This window comes from Candoia aspera, chromosome 14 (genome assembly GCF_035149785.1).
Source record: "Candoia aspera isolate rCanAsp1 chromosome 14, rCanAsp1.hap2, whole genome shotgun sequence".
In the NCBI taxonomy this organism is placed as follows: domain Eukaryota; kingdom Metazoa; phylum Chordata; class Lepidosauria; order Squamata; family Boidae; genus Candoia; species Candoia aspera.
In genome coordinates, this window is record NC_086166.1 from 7673897 (window position 1) to 7691449 (window position 17553).

Below are 17553 nucleotides of genomic sequence, written 5' to 3' on the forward strand. Positions count from 1 at the left end.
TAGATACAAGGCAGTATGTAAATAGCATTTCTTCTTTCTTGGAAAATGACCAAATGTGGCTACTTAATAATATTGCTGCCTTGTATCTTGTTCACAGTTATCTTGTTTGCACCATGGGCACAATCAACTGAAAGATGATGTGTTTGACCCTCTATGAAATAATACGGCACCTTTTTTTCCCCTCTTCGTGGTGCTTGTCATGATGGGATGTTCTAAGGCTGCTCCTTGTTTAATTCTTCTGTACGTCGGGGGTGTGAAAAGATTGCAGAGGAGTGAGTGAGCCTAGTATATGTGCTTGGAACCCATATTTGGGAAGGAGCTCCAATGAAATTTTTAGGAAGGGTACTCTCCTCTAGTTTTATTCTTCTCATGGTACAGCTGCATCTCAATGCACAGGGGAGCTATTCTTGATACTATTTTTTCTGCTAAAATTAAAAATAATGCCTTCATGGCTCAGGGCTTCCTTCTTGGCTTGTGCAGGTGGTAATAAACCATAGATTTATTACATCTCAGTGAGGTCATTATGAAGAACTAATATTAATCAGTTTGAGATCTATATCTCACTCTTTGAGTGAGATGGGAGGTGATGAAATTCGAAATATAAATAAATACATAAATAAAGGTTCATAAATTCCGCTCGTTAACATGTTTTATTTATTTATTTTATTTATTATCTTGTTTTATTATTCAGCCTGTTCTGTTTAGACATCAGAAATTCTAGACATAAACAAACTCTAGGGACCAAAGTTTGAAAGCGCCTCATGGACTTTTTCTTCTTACAGAAGTGACAATCAATCAGCTGAGCAAGAGAATTTAAAATACTCTTCATCCAGAGACCGGAGCAGTTCTTCCTCCTATGGATTACAACCTCCAAATTCAGCGGTGGTGTCTCGACACAGACACGATGATATCAGAGTCTCCACTGACCTACAGAATGAAGAAAAAGGTACCGTGAGGATCTTCTTTTGTATGAAGCCGTTATGGCTGCAGAAGAAAATTAGTCTAGATACTGTGATTCCATAGCTGTGAATGAGAAAGCAGCCTCTGGGTCAGTTTTTATTGGAATCACTATTGTACTGTGTTGCATTTTGTTAGATGAGGTAGTTGAATCACGTCTGTGTTAATTAGCAATTTTTTTTCTTAATCGTATGGCATAGCAGTTCAGTGTTCATGCTGCTTTTCTTGCTGGGAAATCCTTGTGAGGTCCAGCAGCCAGATGTGTAGACTGTTTAGCCGTGACAAGTCACGCTGCCCGGGGTGCACCACGAGGAGGCTGGTCTACATTGCACCGAGTTGGGCTGAGAGAGAGGGACTGGCCCAGGGTCACCCAGCCGGCTTTTGTGCCTAAGGCGGGACTAGAACTCTCATACCATGCCTGATTGGCTCTTGGGCTGAGAGAGAGGGACTGGCCCAAGGGCACCCAGCTGGCTTTCATGCCCAAGGCGGGACTAGAACTCTCCTACCACGCCTGATTGGCTCTTGGGCTGAGAGGGAGGGACTGGCCCAAGGTCACCCAGCTGGCTTTCATGCCTAAGGAGGGACTAGAACTCACAGACGCCTGGTTTCTAGCCCAGAACCTTAGCCACTAGACCAAACTGGCTCTAGCAAAATGATTTTTATAAGTAGAAAACGTTTTTAAATAGGAGCTGGGTAAAAGAAATGTTGTGATACTGACCACTTTCTGCCCTGGCCTGTTTTCTGGAAGAGGCTGTATTTCTAATTTGGAGAAGAAGAGATGATTGGCCAGATACGGTGATGCAGCATCAGGAGCTGGCCTAACTTGTTGTCAGTGAATGGTGGCCCAAATGGGGCCTTTTGCCCAGGAAAACATTGTTGGTTTCTGCCTTAGGATACAGTGTGATTTCCAACAGAATCTTATTCTTTCTAAAAAAAAAATGGTTTTAATCCAGGTGGCTACAGTGTCAATGGAGGATCTGGGGAAAATACTTATGGTCGGAAGTCGTTGGGGCAAGAGCTGAGAGTTAACAATGTGACCAATCCTGATTTTACCAGTGTTCAGCATGGGAATCGTGCTTTAGTCACAAAAGACATGAGGAAAACACAGGGTAAGAACTGAGTGGGCCATAGAAAATGGACGCTTGCTTTGCATTGGTGTTATTATCATAGCAACTCTAGGAGATGTCTGCCAAAATTAGAGCCACGTCAGGGGCTTGAAAATGTGAACTTCTAACACTGGGTATAATGTTATGCTATGGTTTATTATAAACCAGGTGAACTTTAGCCCTGAGAATACTGTAATAAAAGGCTTTTAAGTAGTTGGCCACTTTTACAGGTTTTGATTTCTTTCCAAGCAAAAGTCCTGCAGCAAAGTCGGTTCGGGCTGTTTGCCATTAGTTGTGACAAGTAAAATAAAAGTAGATGCTCTGTTTGGCTTCCTGGGAATCGATTGTTTATTATGATGGGGATTGGTCTGATCCTGAGAGAGAAGGATATGCATGTGTCCTATCTCAATTTCTAGAGCGATCGTTGTCTTACTCTGATGAGTCTCGACTGTCAAATCTTCTTCGGAGGATTACTCGGGAAGATGACAGAGATCGAAGACTGACTACTGTAAAGCAACTGAAAGAGTTTATTCAGCAACCAGAGAACAAACTGGTTAAGTATTGTATCTGTGGTTCTGCTTTTCCCTGCGTAAGCCCTCCTTTGCCTTAAGCTTGACTCCTGGTGCCTTCGTGGAAAGGATCATACAACCCAGCAAGGCTGAAATGGTTTGCCATTGCCTTTCCCAGGAAGTTTCTTCCTGTGTGGCCTTTGTGTATTAGTTACAACTGTGTATAATTTTTTGTGAGGACCAAGAATGATATTTCTGTCCTTCAGCTTACATAAAAGATGCTGACGTGCTAAAGAGAAAAGGGAAGTGGAGAAAAAAAGATGGACTTACGGATGCTGAAGGCCAAAACAAACTCATCACTCATAAGCTATAAGCAAGCATTTATATTCTGTTCAGGCCAGGCTGGTCTCCCATGGCTGGTGACTCAGTTCACAGAGCAGTTGATTGCAAGTTGGGCCAGCGGGGAAAATAAATGGCAACGGCAATTGCCGTTAAAGGAGACAGCCTGAATTTGTACTGCAGTAACCTGCTTGTGAAACCTTTCTGTGTTGACTATTACAGGTACTTGTTAAACAACTGGATAATATCTTGACTGCCATACATGATGTGCTTAATGAAAGGTAAGTTGGAATAAGTCCAGATTTGAAAGGGTGATTTGAAAGGTCCATCTGGGCGTGGACTGCTCTGGAGAATTCTGGAGCATTCTGTTTGCCTCCAGACTGTGCCATTTCCAACAGATGGTTTGGCAGCTTCCAGAAGAAAATCCTCCAAACTGGAAATAGCACAAGCTATTCTGGGGGTAATCTGGCCCTGAAACCAGCCAATTCTGGGGATCGTCTGAAAACTGCCAAGTTGTGCTGTCCCCAGATGATACGATCCACAGGGAATGGAATGTTCTGGAGTTACCTAAATTGATTAAAGAGTTCTGCAAAGCCGGGGATGAGAAAAGGAGTCATCAGAAAGCATCATGAAAATCTCTTTCCTCTTATCAAATAGTTCAGAGGACTTGTTATAAACCATCAGCAGAAAATGGCTTCTGAAGCGGTTGCTTCTTAGTATGTTTAATGTCCCCCCACCGTCTAGCAACAATCAGTGGGAACAGAGGCGATTTCAAATACGTTAGTTGAACTGAGGGACAAGGATGGTAGTAGGAACGTGTGTATAAATGGGAACATACAGCTGTATGAATTAGATGCTGACTTGAATGTGTGAGTGGATTCCTTGTAGCTTCCGTTTCTACCTTTTTTCACAAACCACCCTTAAAGAGCTAATGATCGGCTCACTGCCATTTTATTCTAGGCTGCCTCACCACTGGATGAAATGCTATATTTCATAACTAACTGTCCTTTTTTTCTTCCTCTTCCTAAATGCAGTAGCAAATTGCTTCAAGAATTGAGACAGGAGGGGGCTTGCTGCCTCGGCCTTCTTTGTGCTTCTCTGAGCTATGAAGCTGAGAAGATCTTTAAATGGATTTTTAGCAAATTTAGTTCCTCCACTAAAGATGAAGTTAAACTGCTTTATTTGTGTGCAAGTTACAAAGCGTTGGAGACTGTGGGAGAGAAGAAAGCCTTTTCATCTGTAATGCAAGTAAGAATAAAAGTTAAATCAGATTGTTTTGCTTTTCAAACAAATTGAAATATTAGCAGCCCATTGTGTTACGGCATCAAACCATTTAAAAATATTTAACATATAGCAATTTTCTGAAATGGATCTGTATGCTTGGAATGTGTTGTAATATTTATAATATTTATAGCCCTCCCAAATTCACAGATTCTGGGCATTGCACAGGACAAAATTTACTAGAACTTGACTAGATGTTCTTGGTCGTCTCTAAACATTTTCACTGCTAGATTTCGTCATACTGGCTGTAAAAGGTTCCATAATTAATTGGGACTTCATTTTGGTTCCAAAGATGTATCTCTTCTGATTGCTTTGCAGTACGTGTCCATCTATTTTGAACTATCTGCTGACTTACAGGCTGGTTCATACATGGTTCCGGGCCATAATGTGTTTTGCCAAAATTTTGACATTTTAAATTTGATTCTTGCCTCTTGGAGTATAAAAGGGTATGATATTTAGGCACGTCGTCTGAAATGGACCACTTTATCTCAGAGTGAATGTAAAATTCAAACACACAGTGAGATAAATATTGTTTGGTGTGCCAAAATAAAATGCTTGCCTAAAAGGTTTCTGAACATCAAGCTAGTCAAATAATTAAAATGTAGGCTATTTCTGCAATGAAATTTAGTTGGAAAAAATAATAATTTTAAACTGAACAAGTTCCTCCATCAAAAGTTATATGACTTGGTTTAAAATATACATGTTCAGTTCTATCTGCCATTGTAATTAGAATTACCTTTGTCCACAGTCCTGAAAGCAAATTGAGAATGCAAATAAGGTTTCTATGTCTAAGTAGGGTTTCCGTTTGGCTAGTAACATGCAAATGAATGAGAGGTTATCAGTCAGTGAGAATGATATACAGGTAGTCCTTGCTTAACGACCACAATTGGGACTGGTATTTTGGTTGCTAAGCAAAGCGGTCATTAAATGAATCTGACCTGATTTTATGACGTTTTGTGCGGCGGTTGTTAAGCGAATCACCGCGGGCATTAACTGAACCACATGGTTGTTAAGCGAATCATGCAGTTCCCCATTGATTTTGCTTGCCAGAAGCTGGCCACGAAGGTCGAAAATGGCGATCACGTGACCACGGGACGCTGCAATGGTCATAAATGCAAATCTGTTACCAAGCACCCAAATTGTGATCGTGTGACTGAAGGGACACTGCAATGGTTTTAAGTGTGAAAACTGGTCATAAGTCGATTTTTTCAGCACCATTGTAAGGCTGAACTGTCACTAAACACATGGTTGTTAAGCAAGGACTATCTGTAAAAAAAAAACAGACGTAGAATAGAGTATGTCAAAATACAGGCTCAAAACTGGAATAGAATAAAGGGGCGGCTCATTCTACACTTGACAGCAGTTTTTCTGAAAACCTTGCTGCTGACAATTACGGTTGTGCTTTTTAGCAGATTGAATGGATTTTGTGAATTATATAATAAAAGCTGCATTCTGATTTATTTATCTGCCTTTTGGATAGTTGTAGCCATGCTTATTTTATGTGGATTTAAGGGTGTGTGTTTTTTTCCCTTAAGCTTGTCATGACTAGCCTGCAGTCTATCCTAGAGAATGTGGATACACCCGAATTGCTGTGTAAATGCGTCAAGTGCATCCTTCTCGTGTCTCGTTGTTATCCTCACATTTTCAGCACTAATTTTAGGGTAAGGGCATTGGCCTCTCTTTACATCTCACAGGCACATTATGTGTTCCAGGTGGATTAATTTTTGTGTATTGCTTTCCAAGGACACAGTTGACATATTAGTTGGGTGGCATATCGATCACACTCAAAAGCCTTCTTTGACCCAGCAAGTCTCAGGTAAGTCTGAAAAATAAAATAACTTCATGAGACGGCCATGCAACACGCTCTGATTTCCTTCTGGAAGATCAAGAGTTATTTCTAATATATACTTTACGTTAGTTATTGTATGCAAAGGAAATACTGTTGCTTCCAAGGTTTCAGTTAAACTTTCCAGCTTATTGGGAAAAAAAAATCTCTGGCTATATTGAAATTTCATTTTTATCAGAATCCTGCCTGCTGCCCTTCCTTCTGTCCGTCCGTCCATCCATCCATCCGCAGATGCATAACATTGATTTCTGAAGCTGTTGCCTGCCAGAATCATAATTTAGTGTATTAAACCTGGGTAGAGATTGTTAACTAAAATGCAGCTGGTAATTTTTTTGCTGAGCTGTCCACAGATGATGCAAGGTTAATTAGCACTGATAGTTTTGCTTGCTTAATTTTTATGCCACTTTATTTCTAGGTAAAGCAGACATAGCTTGAATCTTAACATGTTTTTTGTTGCTCTGGCACTTTCGACAGGATGGTTACAGAGTTTGGAACCATTTTGGGTAGCTGACCTTGCATTTTCTACCACGCTACTGGGTCAGTTTCTGGAGGATATGGAAGCTTATGCTGAGGTAATGAAGCCATGTGTCTTGAATGTGAATAAATGCTGGGAAAAACGCAAGATGCTGCCCAGACCAGCGTTTCTCGATCTTGGCAACGTTAAGACGTGTGGACTTCAATTCCCAGAATTCCCCAGCCAGCACTCTGGCTGGGGAATTCTGGGAGTTGAAGTCCACACGTCTAAACGTTGCCAAGATCGAGAAACACTGGTCTAGGGAGAGTTACTCAAGTTCTTATCTATGTCTCTGACATTGTGGTAGGAAAGTGTAGTGAATGCTGTGGCTAATTCTTGGGAGGCTTAATAAATGTGTGTTAAGATAACGTTTCCCCTTCTTCATCCACTGCTCCAATGCAAAGGAGTGAATATATGCATGTCGGCACCATAGATTTCCAGCGTTGATGCAAAGAGTGAATAGGAGAGGTGGACTGAACCTGCTGCCCTGCCCGCTCTGGTTTTCTGTCAGGCCAAGAAGAGTTGCTTGTAACCCTCTTCTCCAATTCTATTAGAGACTGAAATTTTTATTATTTATTTATTTATTTAAAAGACTGATACCTGCCTGGCGGCTCATAGAACAACAGCCATGGAATAGAAAACTGTGGTTGAAGCAAGCAAGCAAACGCAGAGTACTAGAGCACCGAAGGGGCTCCTTCCCTGAAGGATTTTTTTTCACTCTTATGGAGAGGGCTCTGCTCCTCCCCACCCCTTTATGTAACGAGTTATTTGCTGTTACGGTTGGCTTGTCCCTTAAAGTTACCCACAAGATCAGTTTGTAAACATGCTCTCGCTGAACTCCTACAGAACTTAAAAGGAATCACTAAGTCCTGTAGGAGTTTTGTTGACTGTGAATAAACGAAAATAAACTTGTATAAGCAGAGAGGTTTGAAGACCGAGGTCACACACCGCATCCCTCATCCTTTGATGTTAAAACACACACAGCCTGCAATTCTGAGCCCGCACTCAGTAAGAACTACCTTTATATATTTCTTCACTTAGGACCTCGGCCATGTGGCTTCTGGAGAGTCCGTTGACGAAGATATTCCTCCTCCTTCCGTTTCATTGCCCAAGCTGGCAGCTTTGCTACGAGTCTTCAGTACAGTGGTGAGGAGTATCGGGGAGCGGTTCAGCCCCATCAGAGGGCCACCCATTACTGAAGGATACGTAACCGATGTAAGCCTCTTCCTTTCATGTGATTGAGCAATTTGATTGGTAATTCGTGGAAAGCTGATCTAAACACTTATTAGCAGCAAGTTCAGTTTCTGGTGTAAAACTGGAAAATATGTTGTTTTCATCTAACGCGCTGTGTACTCCTTTGTCCTCTTTGGAAGCACAGGGTGGATTCAGCTGCCCTGCCCCCCGTCCCTGGTAGAAGGCTTAGCTTTGGTTGGACTAGAAGCCCTTTGCCTATCTAGAACCACTTTGATCAAAAATAGGATGTCATTGTAGAAATGCCTCCGTATTTCATTTGGATCAAGGTACAATTAAACATTGCTGCCTTATTTTAGGATTTGGTAAGCAGGGCATTTTTATGATAGATGAAGGCAGTTATCACCATGAATAGGAACTGAACTCAAGTCCTGTGGAATGTCAAGACTTTGGGTATCAAATTGAGTTGAAAGTTCTGTTTGGTTTTTCAGTCACAGCAGAAAAGAATGGTCCTAGGATAGCTTTCTCTGCTTTATTTTTTTATTGTGCACAGGCTGATAGGGCACTTCAGTCATGAACTTTGGTAAATGTAGCAACCAAGCATCTTCAGTCCGACGGATTTTGCTGGGATAAGCTTACACCGTGAGATAGAGCTATTGTCGCTTCTGTTGTGACTTATACATACAGCGCACATTAACAAAAATTGAATATGCTTGATCAGAATAGTTTCAGATGGATGGAATGAGTTCAGAGAGATGACATAGCACAATTTCAGTGTAACTGAATTATCTTTTTTTCAGGTTTTATACAGAGTGATGAGGTGTGTGACAGCTGCAAACCAGGTCTTTTTTTCTGAGACTGTGTTGACTGCCGCCAATGAGTGTGTCGGTGTCCTGCTTGGCAGTCTGGATCCCAGCATGACTATACATTGTGATATGATCATGACCTATGGATTAGACCAACTAGAAAACTGTCAGATTTGTGGTACTGATTATATCATCTCGGTGTTGAACTTATTGATGCTGGTACATACAATCCTCATAATATCTGGATTTAATGATACAGTTTTGTTCATTTAAAAATGTAAGACCAGGAGTGATTAAAAAAAAAAGTGAGATTGGAAAAATCAAAGTTAATCCTTTAGCTTTTGTTGGCCCTTAAGAGATTCATATTATGGCCTTAAACAAATTACTATTTCTATCTATTAAACGTGGTGGTGTTCTTCTCAGGATGAACAGTTCCTTTAGGATATTAATGCTTACAAATTATGATCCCTACATAATAAGAAAAATAATATATTTTCCTGCTGAACAATAATAACAAGAACAATTGGGAGCATGAATTAAATATGCTTTGCTGTAGTTTGATGCCAGTGATTGTTGCTGAATTATATTTCTCATGTCCTTCGTAACTATTTGTAGGGCTTGCCAAATACAGTTTTTAGAAGGATTAGTCAGCCAAGTGGAAATCCTCTCTTGCCATTATAAATGGTAGAAAATAAGGGAGCACATTTGCCAAGAGCATATGAGAGGGCTGCCTTGGGTGTTCCTTCCAGGAAAAGTGGAATTTGATAAATAAGAGAAGTATGCTGGTTTAATGGGGAACAACATTTTAAATATTTCATAATCCATGTTTTAAGTCAAAGTGAAGGTTTTGTCAAGTAAAAGTATAATATTAGTGCCTCCTTTTTTTCTCCCCCAGATTGTTGAACAAATAAATACAAAACTTCCATCATCATTTATAGAGAAATTGTTTATACCGGAGTCTAAGCTTCTCATGCTCCGCTACCATAAGGAAAAAGAGGTAAGCAGCAAATTAAACTTCATGCCACAGTGATCTAAATGAACCCTTAGAAAATTTTGTTGTAAGAATAACCTTTAAATTAAGAGAACACAAAGATTCCTACTGTTTTATTGTTGCATTAGCAAGTCAGTCTCAGCTGAGACCGCAAACCTAGCCACAGAGATGGAAGCTTAACTGTGGTTTGAAGTATGTTTTGAATCAACCAAACATAGCATTTTGGGTTCGCCTTTGAATTCTGCTGTACCCTCAGGCAGGTGAGTACAGAGAGGAGGGCAAAGAATTTGCTCCATTTGCAATTTGTTTTCTTAGTCATTTTTTATAGTTGCTCATGACTATCTGACCTCTGTGAAGTAAGTAAAGTTTTGCTCACTTCTAGCAAAAACGTTTCATGAAAAAAATTATTTGTGGATATTTTAGATGAATTGTATAGTTACAGTGAGAACAATTGATGGCATTGACTCCGTATTGAAAAATTGCCTGCTTTTGTGACATATGCTGGAGATATTAGTGCATTTAATGAACTGGGGGGAAAAAAAAGAGTTTACCTTAAATCACGGATTTCAGCAAACCTGTATATAGTCTGTAACATGTTCCTGTAGGGTTTTGTGCACTATGAAAACTTTTTTTTTTAAAATGCTTCAGAACTTGTGCCAGCCCATTCTATTTGCTGTTCGCTAAGGCAGCTTGCTGGTTTCAGTGCATTAACTTCAGTGAGTGGATTCCTTAAAGGAGCTGCAATACCTTTTCAGTTTGAGGTGCAACAGGCTGCCCTAATTAATGTGAAGCTAAGCCCTACCATGCATTCTTCATTGCTATAACGTACCTAGTCATTTTGAAAAGAAAATAGTGTTTATAATTAATCCTGCCAATTGGAGGAACAACAGGAGAAGCTGTCATTCCCTTCCTTTTAAAATAATCTCATTCCATTTTGTCATAACAGTGCAAAGAAAACCAACTTTTGACTTGTGCCACACAATAGAAATACTCATGATTGTGTGTAGTTACATAATTTACAAAACATCTACCATTTTTAAGAAGTGTTTATCCTGGAAGGAGAATCTGTACTTCTTGCACATTAGCTTTGTATGCTTTCTTTTTAATCAAACCATTAAAACCCCCTTTTTTCCTATTATTGCTCAACAGGCATTTTATTTATATCCTTAAAACCTTTCAGCTGTAAATGTTGACTCACTGTGTGGGCCTCTGATTCCAGTGATGACTGTAATAATTATAGTGATTGTTATGATTGTTAGAGATGTTATTTTCTCTAAAAATCAGGGTTGTATTTGAAGATGGATGTCATTGTTAAATTCAGTCCAGACCTTCCAGGAATTCCATTTCTACAGGGGGAAAAGTTAAAAAAAAAAAGAGAGAGAGAGGCATCTGCGTCCTTTTTTCCGTCAGTGTTGCCTCCTGGGCCATCCTTGAGGTGGTGGAGTAGCTGTTGTGGAATAGGAGATTGCTGAAAGTTCCCTTCCTCTAGCAGGAGACTCTTCCACAAATGCAAGACTATCCCATTTGTGGAAGGGCGTGTCCAAAGTCAGCCTTGGAGTTTTAGCTTGGTTAAGGACATAAGCAGAAACCTGCTGGATCAGACCTCCAGCCATCTAGTCTGTTCTCACAGGGACCAGCCTCCCAAAGAAGCCCACTAGCCTCCCAGCAGATGGCCTTCAAAAGCAGTCCCACGGCCATCAAGGCTAACAGCCATTGATTCCCATGACTTCCATGAATTTTTGAGCCAGCCAAGCTGGTAGCCAGCACCACATCCCATGGTGACACATTCCGAATTGAATTACGCATTGTGTACGTTCCTTTTTGTCTGTCCCGATTCTTCCCGGATTCAATTCCATTGGGTGACTTCTGGTTCTGGTAATGTGGGAAGGGGAAAGCAGCTTCTCCTTGTCCACTTTATCCACACCATACACAGTTTTGTACACTTTAATCATGTCCCATCTTATTTACCCCCTTTCTAGTCCAAAAACCCCCAAATGTCACCACCTTTCGTCATAGGGAAGCTGCTTCAGACCCTGGATCATCTTAGTTGACTATAAATGCAACAGGTGGGTTATAGGAAATGTTTAATGGGCAGCTCCAGGAACCTTTATAATAATTGCGATGTGTTTGGTTTTATGAGATTTTAACGTTTAGGATTATAGCTGGATTTTATTGTAAACCACCCAGAGTCCCTCTTTTGTGGGAGATGGGTGGTAATTAAATTTGAATGATAAAAAATAAATAAACAAGCCTTGCTGACATGTTGCATTTTTCTGTTTTCAAGGTTGTTGCTGCTGCACATGCTGTATATCAAGCAGTGCTAAGCTTAAAGAACATTCCCGTTTTGGAAACAGCCTACAGGTTGATTCTGGGCGAAATGGCATGTGCCTTGAACAGTCTTCTTTGCAGCCTGCAGCTTCCAGAAGCTTGCTCGGAAATTCTCCACGATGCTTTCAAGAACCACGTTTTTGATGTGGCCAATGCAAAATTTGTTGTTATATTTGATCTTAGTGCGCTGACTACAATTGGAAATGCCAAAAACTCATTGATTGGAGTGAGTATCTCTACATTTGGGGTTTGAATGATTTTTGGGTTTCCAAACTGGGGTGGCCATGGAAAACGTAAAGCAGTGTTGCCCCCGCTATGCAAATTAACCGCACTGTGGGGGAGGGGGCAGGACGGCACTTTCGTGGGAGTTCTGTGCTTGAGAAACAAGTCCGTTGGTTTATCGTACAAGCTCTGCAATAGTTAATAATAGAATAAAAGTTCATGGCTCTGAAGTAATTTTACATTTGCATAAAGTATGGTTCATCTCTGCTCCATCCTTTATATCACAGTTTATAAGACGTTTTCACAACTGCTCTAACTTTTGTCAAGTATTTGTGTTTGTTATTGGGCAGAAGCTATAGAAAAATCATCTTTTTTTGTTGTTGTTGCGATTTTTAAACCCCAATTCTAGTAGGAATGTAATTCTTATAGATGCTTTACTCTCTGTAACGGCTTGCTTTGGCAGATGTGGGCTCTGTCTCCGACGGTCTTTGCTTTGCTGAGCAAGAACTTGATGGTTGCCCACGGCGACATAGCCGTTCACTTTCCAGCTGTCCAGTATGCAGTGCTGTACACGCTCTACTCACACTGCACCAGGTGCGAAGGAATTCATTCTGTAATATAAATAAGAAACTCTGATACTTACTTACAGTGCGCGAGCTATTTCAATTTTGTTCTCCTAGTGGAAGACCCTGCTGGACTCTTTAAAGCAGCGTTTCTCAGCCGTAGCAACTTTAAGTTGTGTGGACTTCAGCTCCCAGAATTCCCAGGCCACTTCCCCATCTTAAAGCTGCTGAGGTTGAGAAACGCTGCTTTAACCAGTGCTTGCTGTAAGTGCTGCTGTACCTTCTCCAGTATCTCGCCTCTTTGATAAGGGAGGCTGCATTGTAAGATCCCTGTTGCAAAATGTAAGGATTATTAGAGCAGAAGATAGCCAAGCCTTTGCTTGTATTGGATGGAAGAGCTCACACATTTGCTAAGAATTAAATGGGAAGCTTAGACTCTGCACAGCGTTTTTCTTTGTGAAGGAAATGAGATGCTTAGTTGCCAAGAATTAGCCTTTCAAGAGAGGGGAAAAACTGTTGATAAGGGGAGGCTTGATGTAGAGAGTAAGGAAGATGCCCTTTACAGAAATAGGCCAGTTACAAGGGGAAAACATGGCTTAAGTCAAAAACAAGAAGAAGGTATAGGCAAGTTTCTCAGGCAGATACCTCCCTAATTTACATGAGTAGAAGAGGAGGGGGGGGGGACAAAGTCAAACAAAAGATTCTGCTTCTACAGCGAGTAATTTTAGCCTTCTAGTGGAGTTGATTTCTTGGTTTGGTCTAGGTAGTGGGGCTGAGCATTGCTGAATGCGGAGTTCTTAGGAGGTAGTGAAGGACGGCGGTAAAATAGTCTTCTGTGGAAATGTTGAGCTTCGGGTTTCAACAGTTTTACTTTTTTCTGACACCATCAGGCTACAGCAACACGTGTACCCTCCCTGCATATACAGTATTTAGTCAGATTGTTTGACTAAAACCTAATTCTCTTTCCCTTTCCAGGCATGACCACTTCATATCCAGCAGCCTCAGCTCCTCGTCTCCTTCTTTGTTCGATGGGGCTGTCATTAGCACTGTGACCACAGCTACAAAGAAACATTTCTCTATCATTGTAAATCTCCTGGGACTTTTACTTAAAAAGGATAACCTTACACATGATACCAGGTAACTAGTAGTTTCATCCGGTCAAAATAACAATTCCTCTAACAGAATGGTCAGCGATAATTAAAGATCAATAGCATGTGAGTACAGGACAGGGAAGAATCTTGATATATTTAAGGGATTTTTTTCTTAGTATTATCAGGTGGAGGAGTCAGATTCCTGGATATTTCTAACGTGTGTCTATTTGTAATTTAAATCTTGTGCGTCACATGTAACTCTAGAGCAGTGTTTTTCAACCTTGGCAACTTTTAAGATGTATGGACTTCAACTCCCAGAATTCCCCAGTCAGCATGCTTACAATTGCCATCTTAAAGTCGCCAAGGTTGAAAAACACTGTTCTAGAGAATGCGTAGATGCATAACATGGTTGTGTGATATGTTTTTAGGAAACTGCTCATGACTTGGGCTTTGGAAGTAGCTGTTCTGATGAAGAAATCAGAGACCTATGCACCCTTATTTTCTCTCCCCTCCTTCCATAAGTTTTGCAAAGGACTTCTGGCAAACAGTAAGAATTTCACTTTTCTAACCTAAAAGAGGGATAAGCAAAATGTATGCAAATTTTCTTGTGAATCTGCTGTTAGAAAACTAGCAAAGATCTACCTGTTTTATCATAAATAATTTGCATTTTATATTTTTTTAAATTGAGAACATTTTATATCCAACAACAGCATAAATCAGAAGTCATTCATAACCCCATTAGTCAAAGCCTTGCCAAAATATAAACTACATTCTTATTAACATAAAGTATACCAGCTTTCCAGATCTGATAAAAATACGTATTACCCCTCTGTAAACTTAATATTCAAATTTTATCAGAAATTTTTTCAAGAAGTATAACTGATTTGTCTCTTAGTATGTCATTTTTCAGTTGTTAAATCATTTGGAAACTTCCACTGTTGAGCAATTATTAATTTAGCTGCTAGAAGAAAAAAACTTCCAGATTAAGTAATTTAGCATTAATTTCCTCAGAAATATGTAGTAATCCCAATTCTGGAGCACATTCTACTTTTTGTTTAGTTACACTAATTCTTCAAATATTTTTTTCTAGGCAGGCAATTTTTTTCACATATCCACCACACAACATTTTGCTTCCCCAACGACATTTTGCCAAGTAATTGTGAAGTATTTCTGCTGTTAGAGCTAAATGTCAGCAATGTTCTGTCTTTTCCTGCAGCTCTTCTATAGAAGCAGATAAAAAGCCTCATGATTTCCACAGTGGAAATCAGGAAGCTATGGGTATAATATATATTTTATTATGCCTTAGTACAGTGTTTCTCAACCCTGGCAGCTTGAAGATGTGTGGACTTCAACTCCCAGAATTCCCCAGCCAGCTAGGCTGGCTGGGGAATTCTGGGAGTTGAAGTCCACACGTCTTCAAGTTGTCAAGGTTGAGAAACACTGCCTTAGTAAATATATTAAATATCCTAGAAATATCTATACTGAATTAAAACAAAGCCTTGGATGAAGTGACCAAGTTGTAGAAAAGATATGCAATGTAGTAAGAGATTTAGATGGCCTGTTGGGTAAGTGAACTTCTGACAGGTTGAAATGATTACACCATATAGAAACTGTTAAACTTGTACCTGGGGAAACAGAATCAAAAATTGAAAAATTGATAAAGGTAGTGCCCTGAGCCAAAAAGAGGCATTGTCTTTTTTAGCTGCCCCTCTGCATTCCTCCCATATTGTATGACAAACTCCTTGCAGCTCCAGAAACAGTTTCTGAAATAGTAGTGGGGGCAAATTCAAACAGAAGAATTTCTACAATTCCACTGGGTTTAGGGTTGACTGCTAACATCAGATTGTAAACCAATAACTTGCTGGAATCTCACACGTCCACCAAATCCCTTAAGATTCTGCGTGAGATCCTGCAAGTTTTGGGAGTGGGGACTGCCACTGAAATTGAATAAGACTTTGGATGCCTTTTTTGCAGTCTGTTTTCCTGGAACTGTCATGAGCTTTCTTTATATTGGCTACTGTAAGTAGCTTGAACTGAAGATACTTAGGAATTGACATTTATAAAAATTTAGGACGCTGAGCAACATTCATTGCTCTTAAATAGCCTTTTAATATTAACAGCCTTGTTGCTAAAAGATAAACAGATTATTCTGATGGATAATAAAGCTGTCTTCGTTCCACCCACAATGCAGCTCTCTTGGAAGATGTTAACATTTGTCTTCAGGCGTGCAACAGCCTTCACGCTTTGTCATCGTCTCTCCCAGAAGACTTACTGCAGAGGTATTTACTCCACTGACTTTTTCCAGTTCCATTGTTCTGTCCAGATTTTGTCTGAGTGCTTGCGTTACTTCCTTGGTTCTGTGTTGTTTTCATTGTTTTGTGGCACAGGTGTGTCGACGTATGCCGCGTTCAACTAGTCCACAGTGGTGCTCGGATAAGACAAGCATTTGGGAAACTCTTAAAGTCTATTCCGTTGGATGTCATACTAAGGTAATTAATTGGATGTAAATTCTTGCAATCAGTGTGTGGAAAAACAAGATCAAGTTATGTACTGTAGTCAGATACTTCCAGTTCTAGCCTTAAGATTTGGAGAGCAAGAAGGAGATCTGAGTTATTGGAGACATTCCGATCTACTGGTGGTTGGCTCTCCTTATGGAAAAATAGGAGTTGGATGGTCCTTCCCATGAAAGCCACTTGGAAACCATTCTAAGTAGTTCACGGTGCATGATGCTGACTCTTGGGAGGAAGGGAGCTGGATACTTCAGGATATGTGGGCATGGCAACATCCCTCCCATCCACTTCTGTTGGCCTGGTGCAACGCCAAGAACATTCCCCAGAATGAAGGTGTGGCAACAGCAGCCAAATCCTTGTATCCATAAGCTCCATGAATCCTGGGTGCAGGAAGGGCTGTGTTCACTCACTCACTGGGAAAGTTGTAGATTAAAAGCATTGGCTGGCTTGGTTCTGCTACTTGATGTTTTGTGAAGAATAACCAAAAGGTGCCAGACTGTGGTGCTGCCATGCCAACCTATATATACTACACACACACATACATAAACATATACATATACATTAAAAAAAGACTAAAAACTCGTATTACAACCTGCTTATCCTTTTTGAGACTTAGGGAAGCAGTCTTCTTTCTACTGGTTATATATATTAATCAGGCTATGAAGGAAGCATTTGGATATGCTATTTACTTCCTTTCCGATAATAATCCCTAGATCCTTTCCCAGTCCATGATGAGAACTTGATGGAGTGGGAGATGCATTCTCCCTTCTCCTTCCTGATGCGAGGAGTCTGTTTGGCTGTGCAGTGGGACAGAGAATTGTCTTTTTCTGCCCTTTCTGCACACCATGTGGGCTGTCACGGGATGTGTATGTAGTATGAGGCCCATGTGAAAGCAGAGTGCCATTTTTGTGGGGAGGAAGGGTTGACGTTTACAGGTGACAGATGGGAGGAAGCATTGGTCTGTATTTGCCTCCAAGTCCTCACCAAACAACTGTGGGGTTTTCTTGGAATTTTTGATAGTAATCACCACCATACAGAAATCCAGGAAATCTCCCTAGCCATTCGAAGTCATATGAGCAAAGCTCCAAGCAACACATTTCACCCTCAGGACTTTTCTGATATCATCAGTTTCATCTTGTATGGGAGTTCTCACCGAACAGGGTAAGAAGCACATGTGAACTCCAAAGCTAAAAAAATGTACATGTTTGGAGGGGTGGAAGAACAGGGAAGGTGGGTCTGCTGCTAGAGGCAGTCAGTTACTGAGAGGTTATGCATACAGGTAGTCCTCACTTAACAACC

The 17553-nt window shown here is 40.5% G+C and overlaps 1 protein-coding gene across 1 annotated transcript in view; it reads left to right on the top strand.

The window, feature by feature from the left end:
- Positions 1-17553, top strand: part of SMG1 (SMG1 nonsense mediated mRNA decay associated PI3K related kinase) — a 68551-nt gene that overhangs the window by 9483 nt on the left and 41515 nt on the right. The window contains exons 2-19 of the mRNA XM_063314889.1: positions 783-946; positions 1911-2066; positions 2480-2616; positions 3134-3192; positions 3946-4159; positions 5728-5853; positions 5936-6008; positions 6513-6610; positions 7594-7767; positions 8544-8768; positions 9445-9546; positions 11825-12094; positions 12554-12684; positions 13629-13790; positions 14173-14291; positions 15936-16023; positions 16132-16233; positions 17275-17415. Of these exons, the coding sequence (XP_063170959.1) occupies positions 783-946; positions 1911-2066; positions 2480-2616; positions 3134-3192; positions 3946-4159; positions 5728-5853; positions 5936-6008; positions 6513-6610; positions 7594-7767; positions 8544-8768; positions 9445-9546; positions 11825-12094; positions 12554-12684; positions 13629-13790; positions 14173-14291; positions 15936-16023; positions 16132-16233; positions 17275-17415 (2541 nt within the window). The remainder of the gene's footprint in view (positions 1-782; positions 947-1910; positions 2067-2479; positions 2617-3133; positions 3193-3945; positions 4160-5727; positions 5854-5935; positions 6009-6512; positions 6611-7593; positions 7768-8543; positions 8769-9444; positions 9547-11824; positions 12095-12553; positions 12685-13628; positions 13791-14172; positions 14292-15935; positions 16024-16131; positions 16234-17274; positions 17416-17553) is intronic.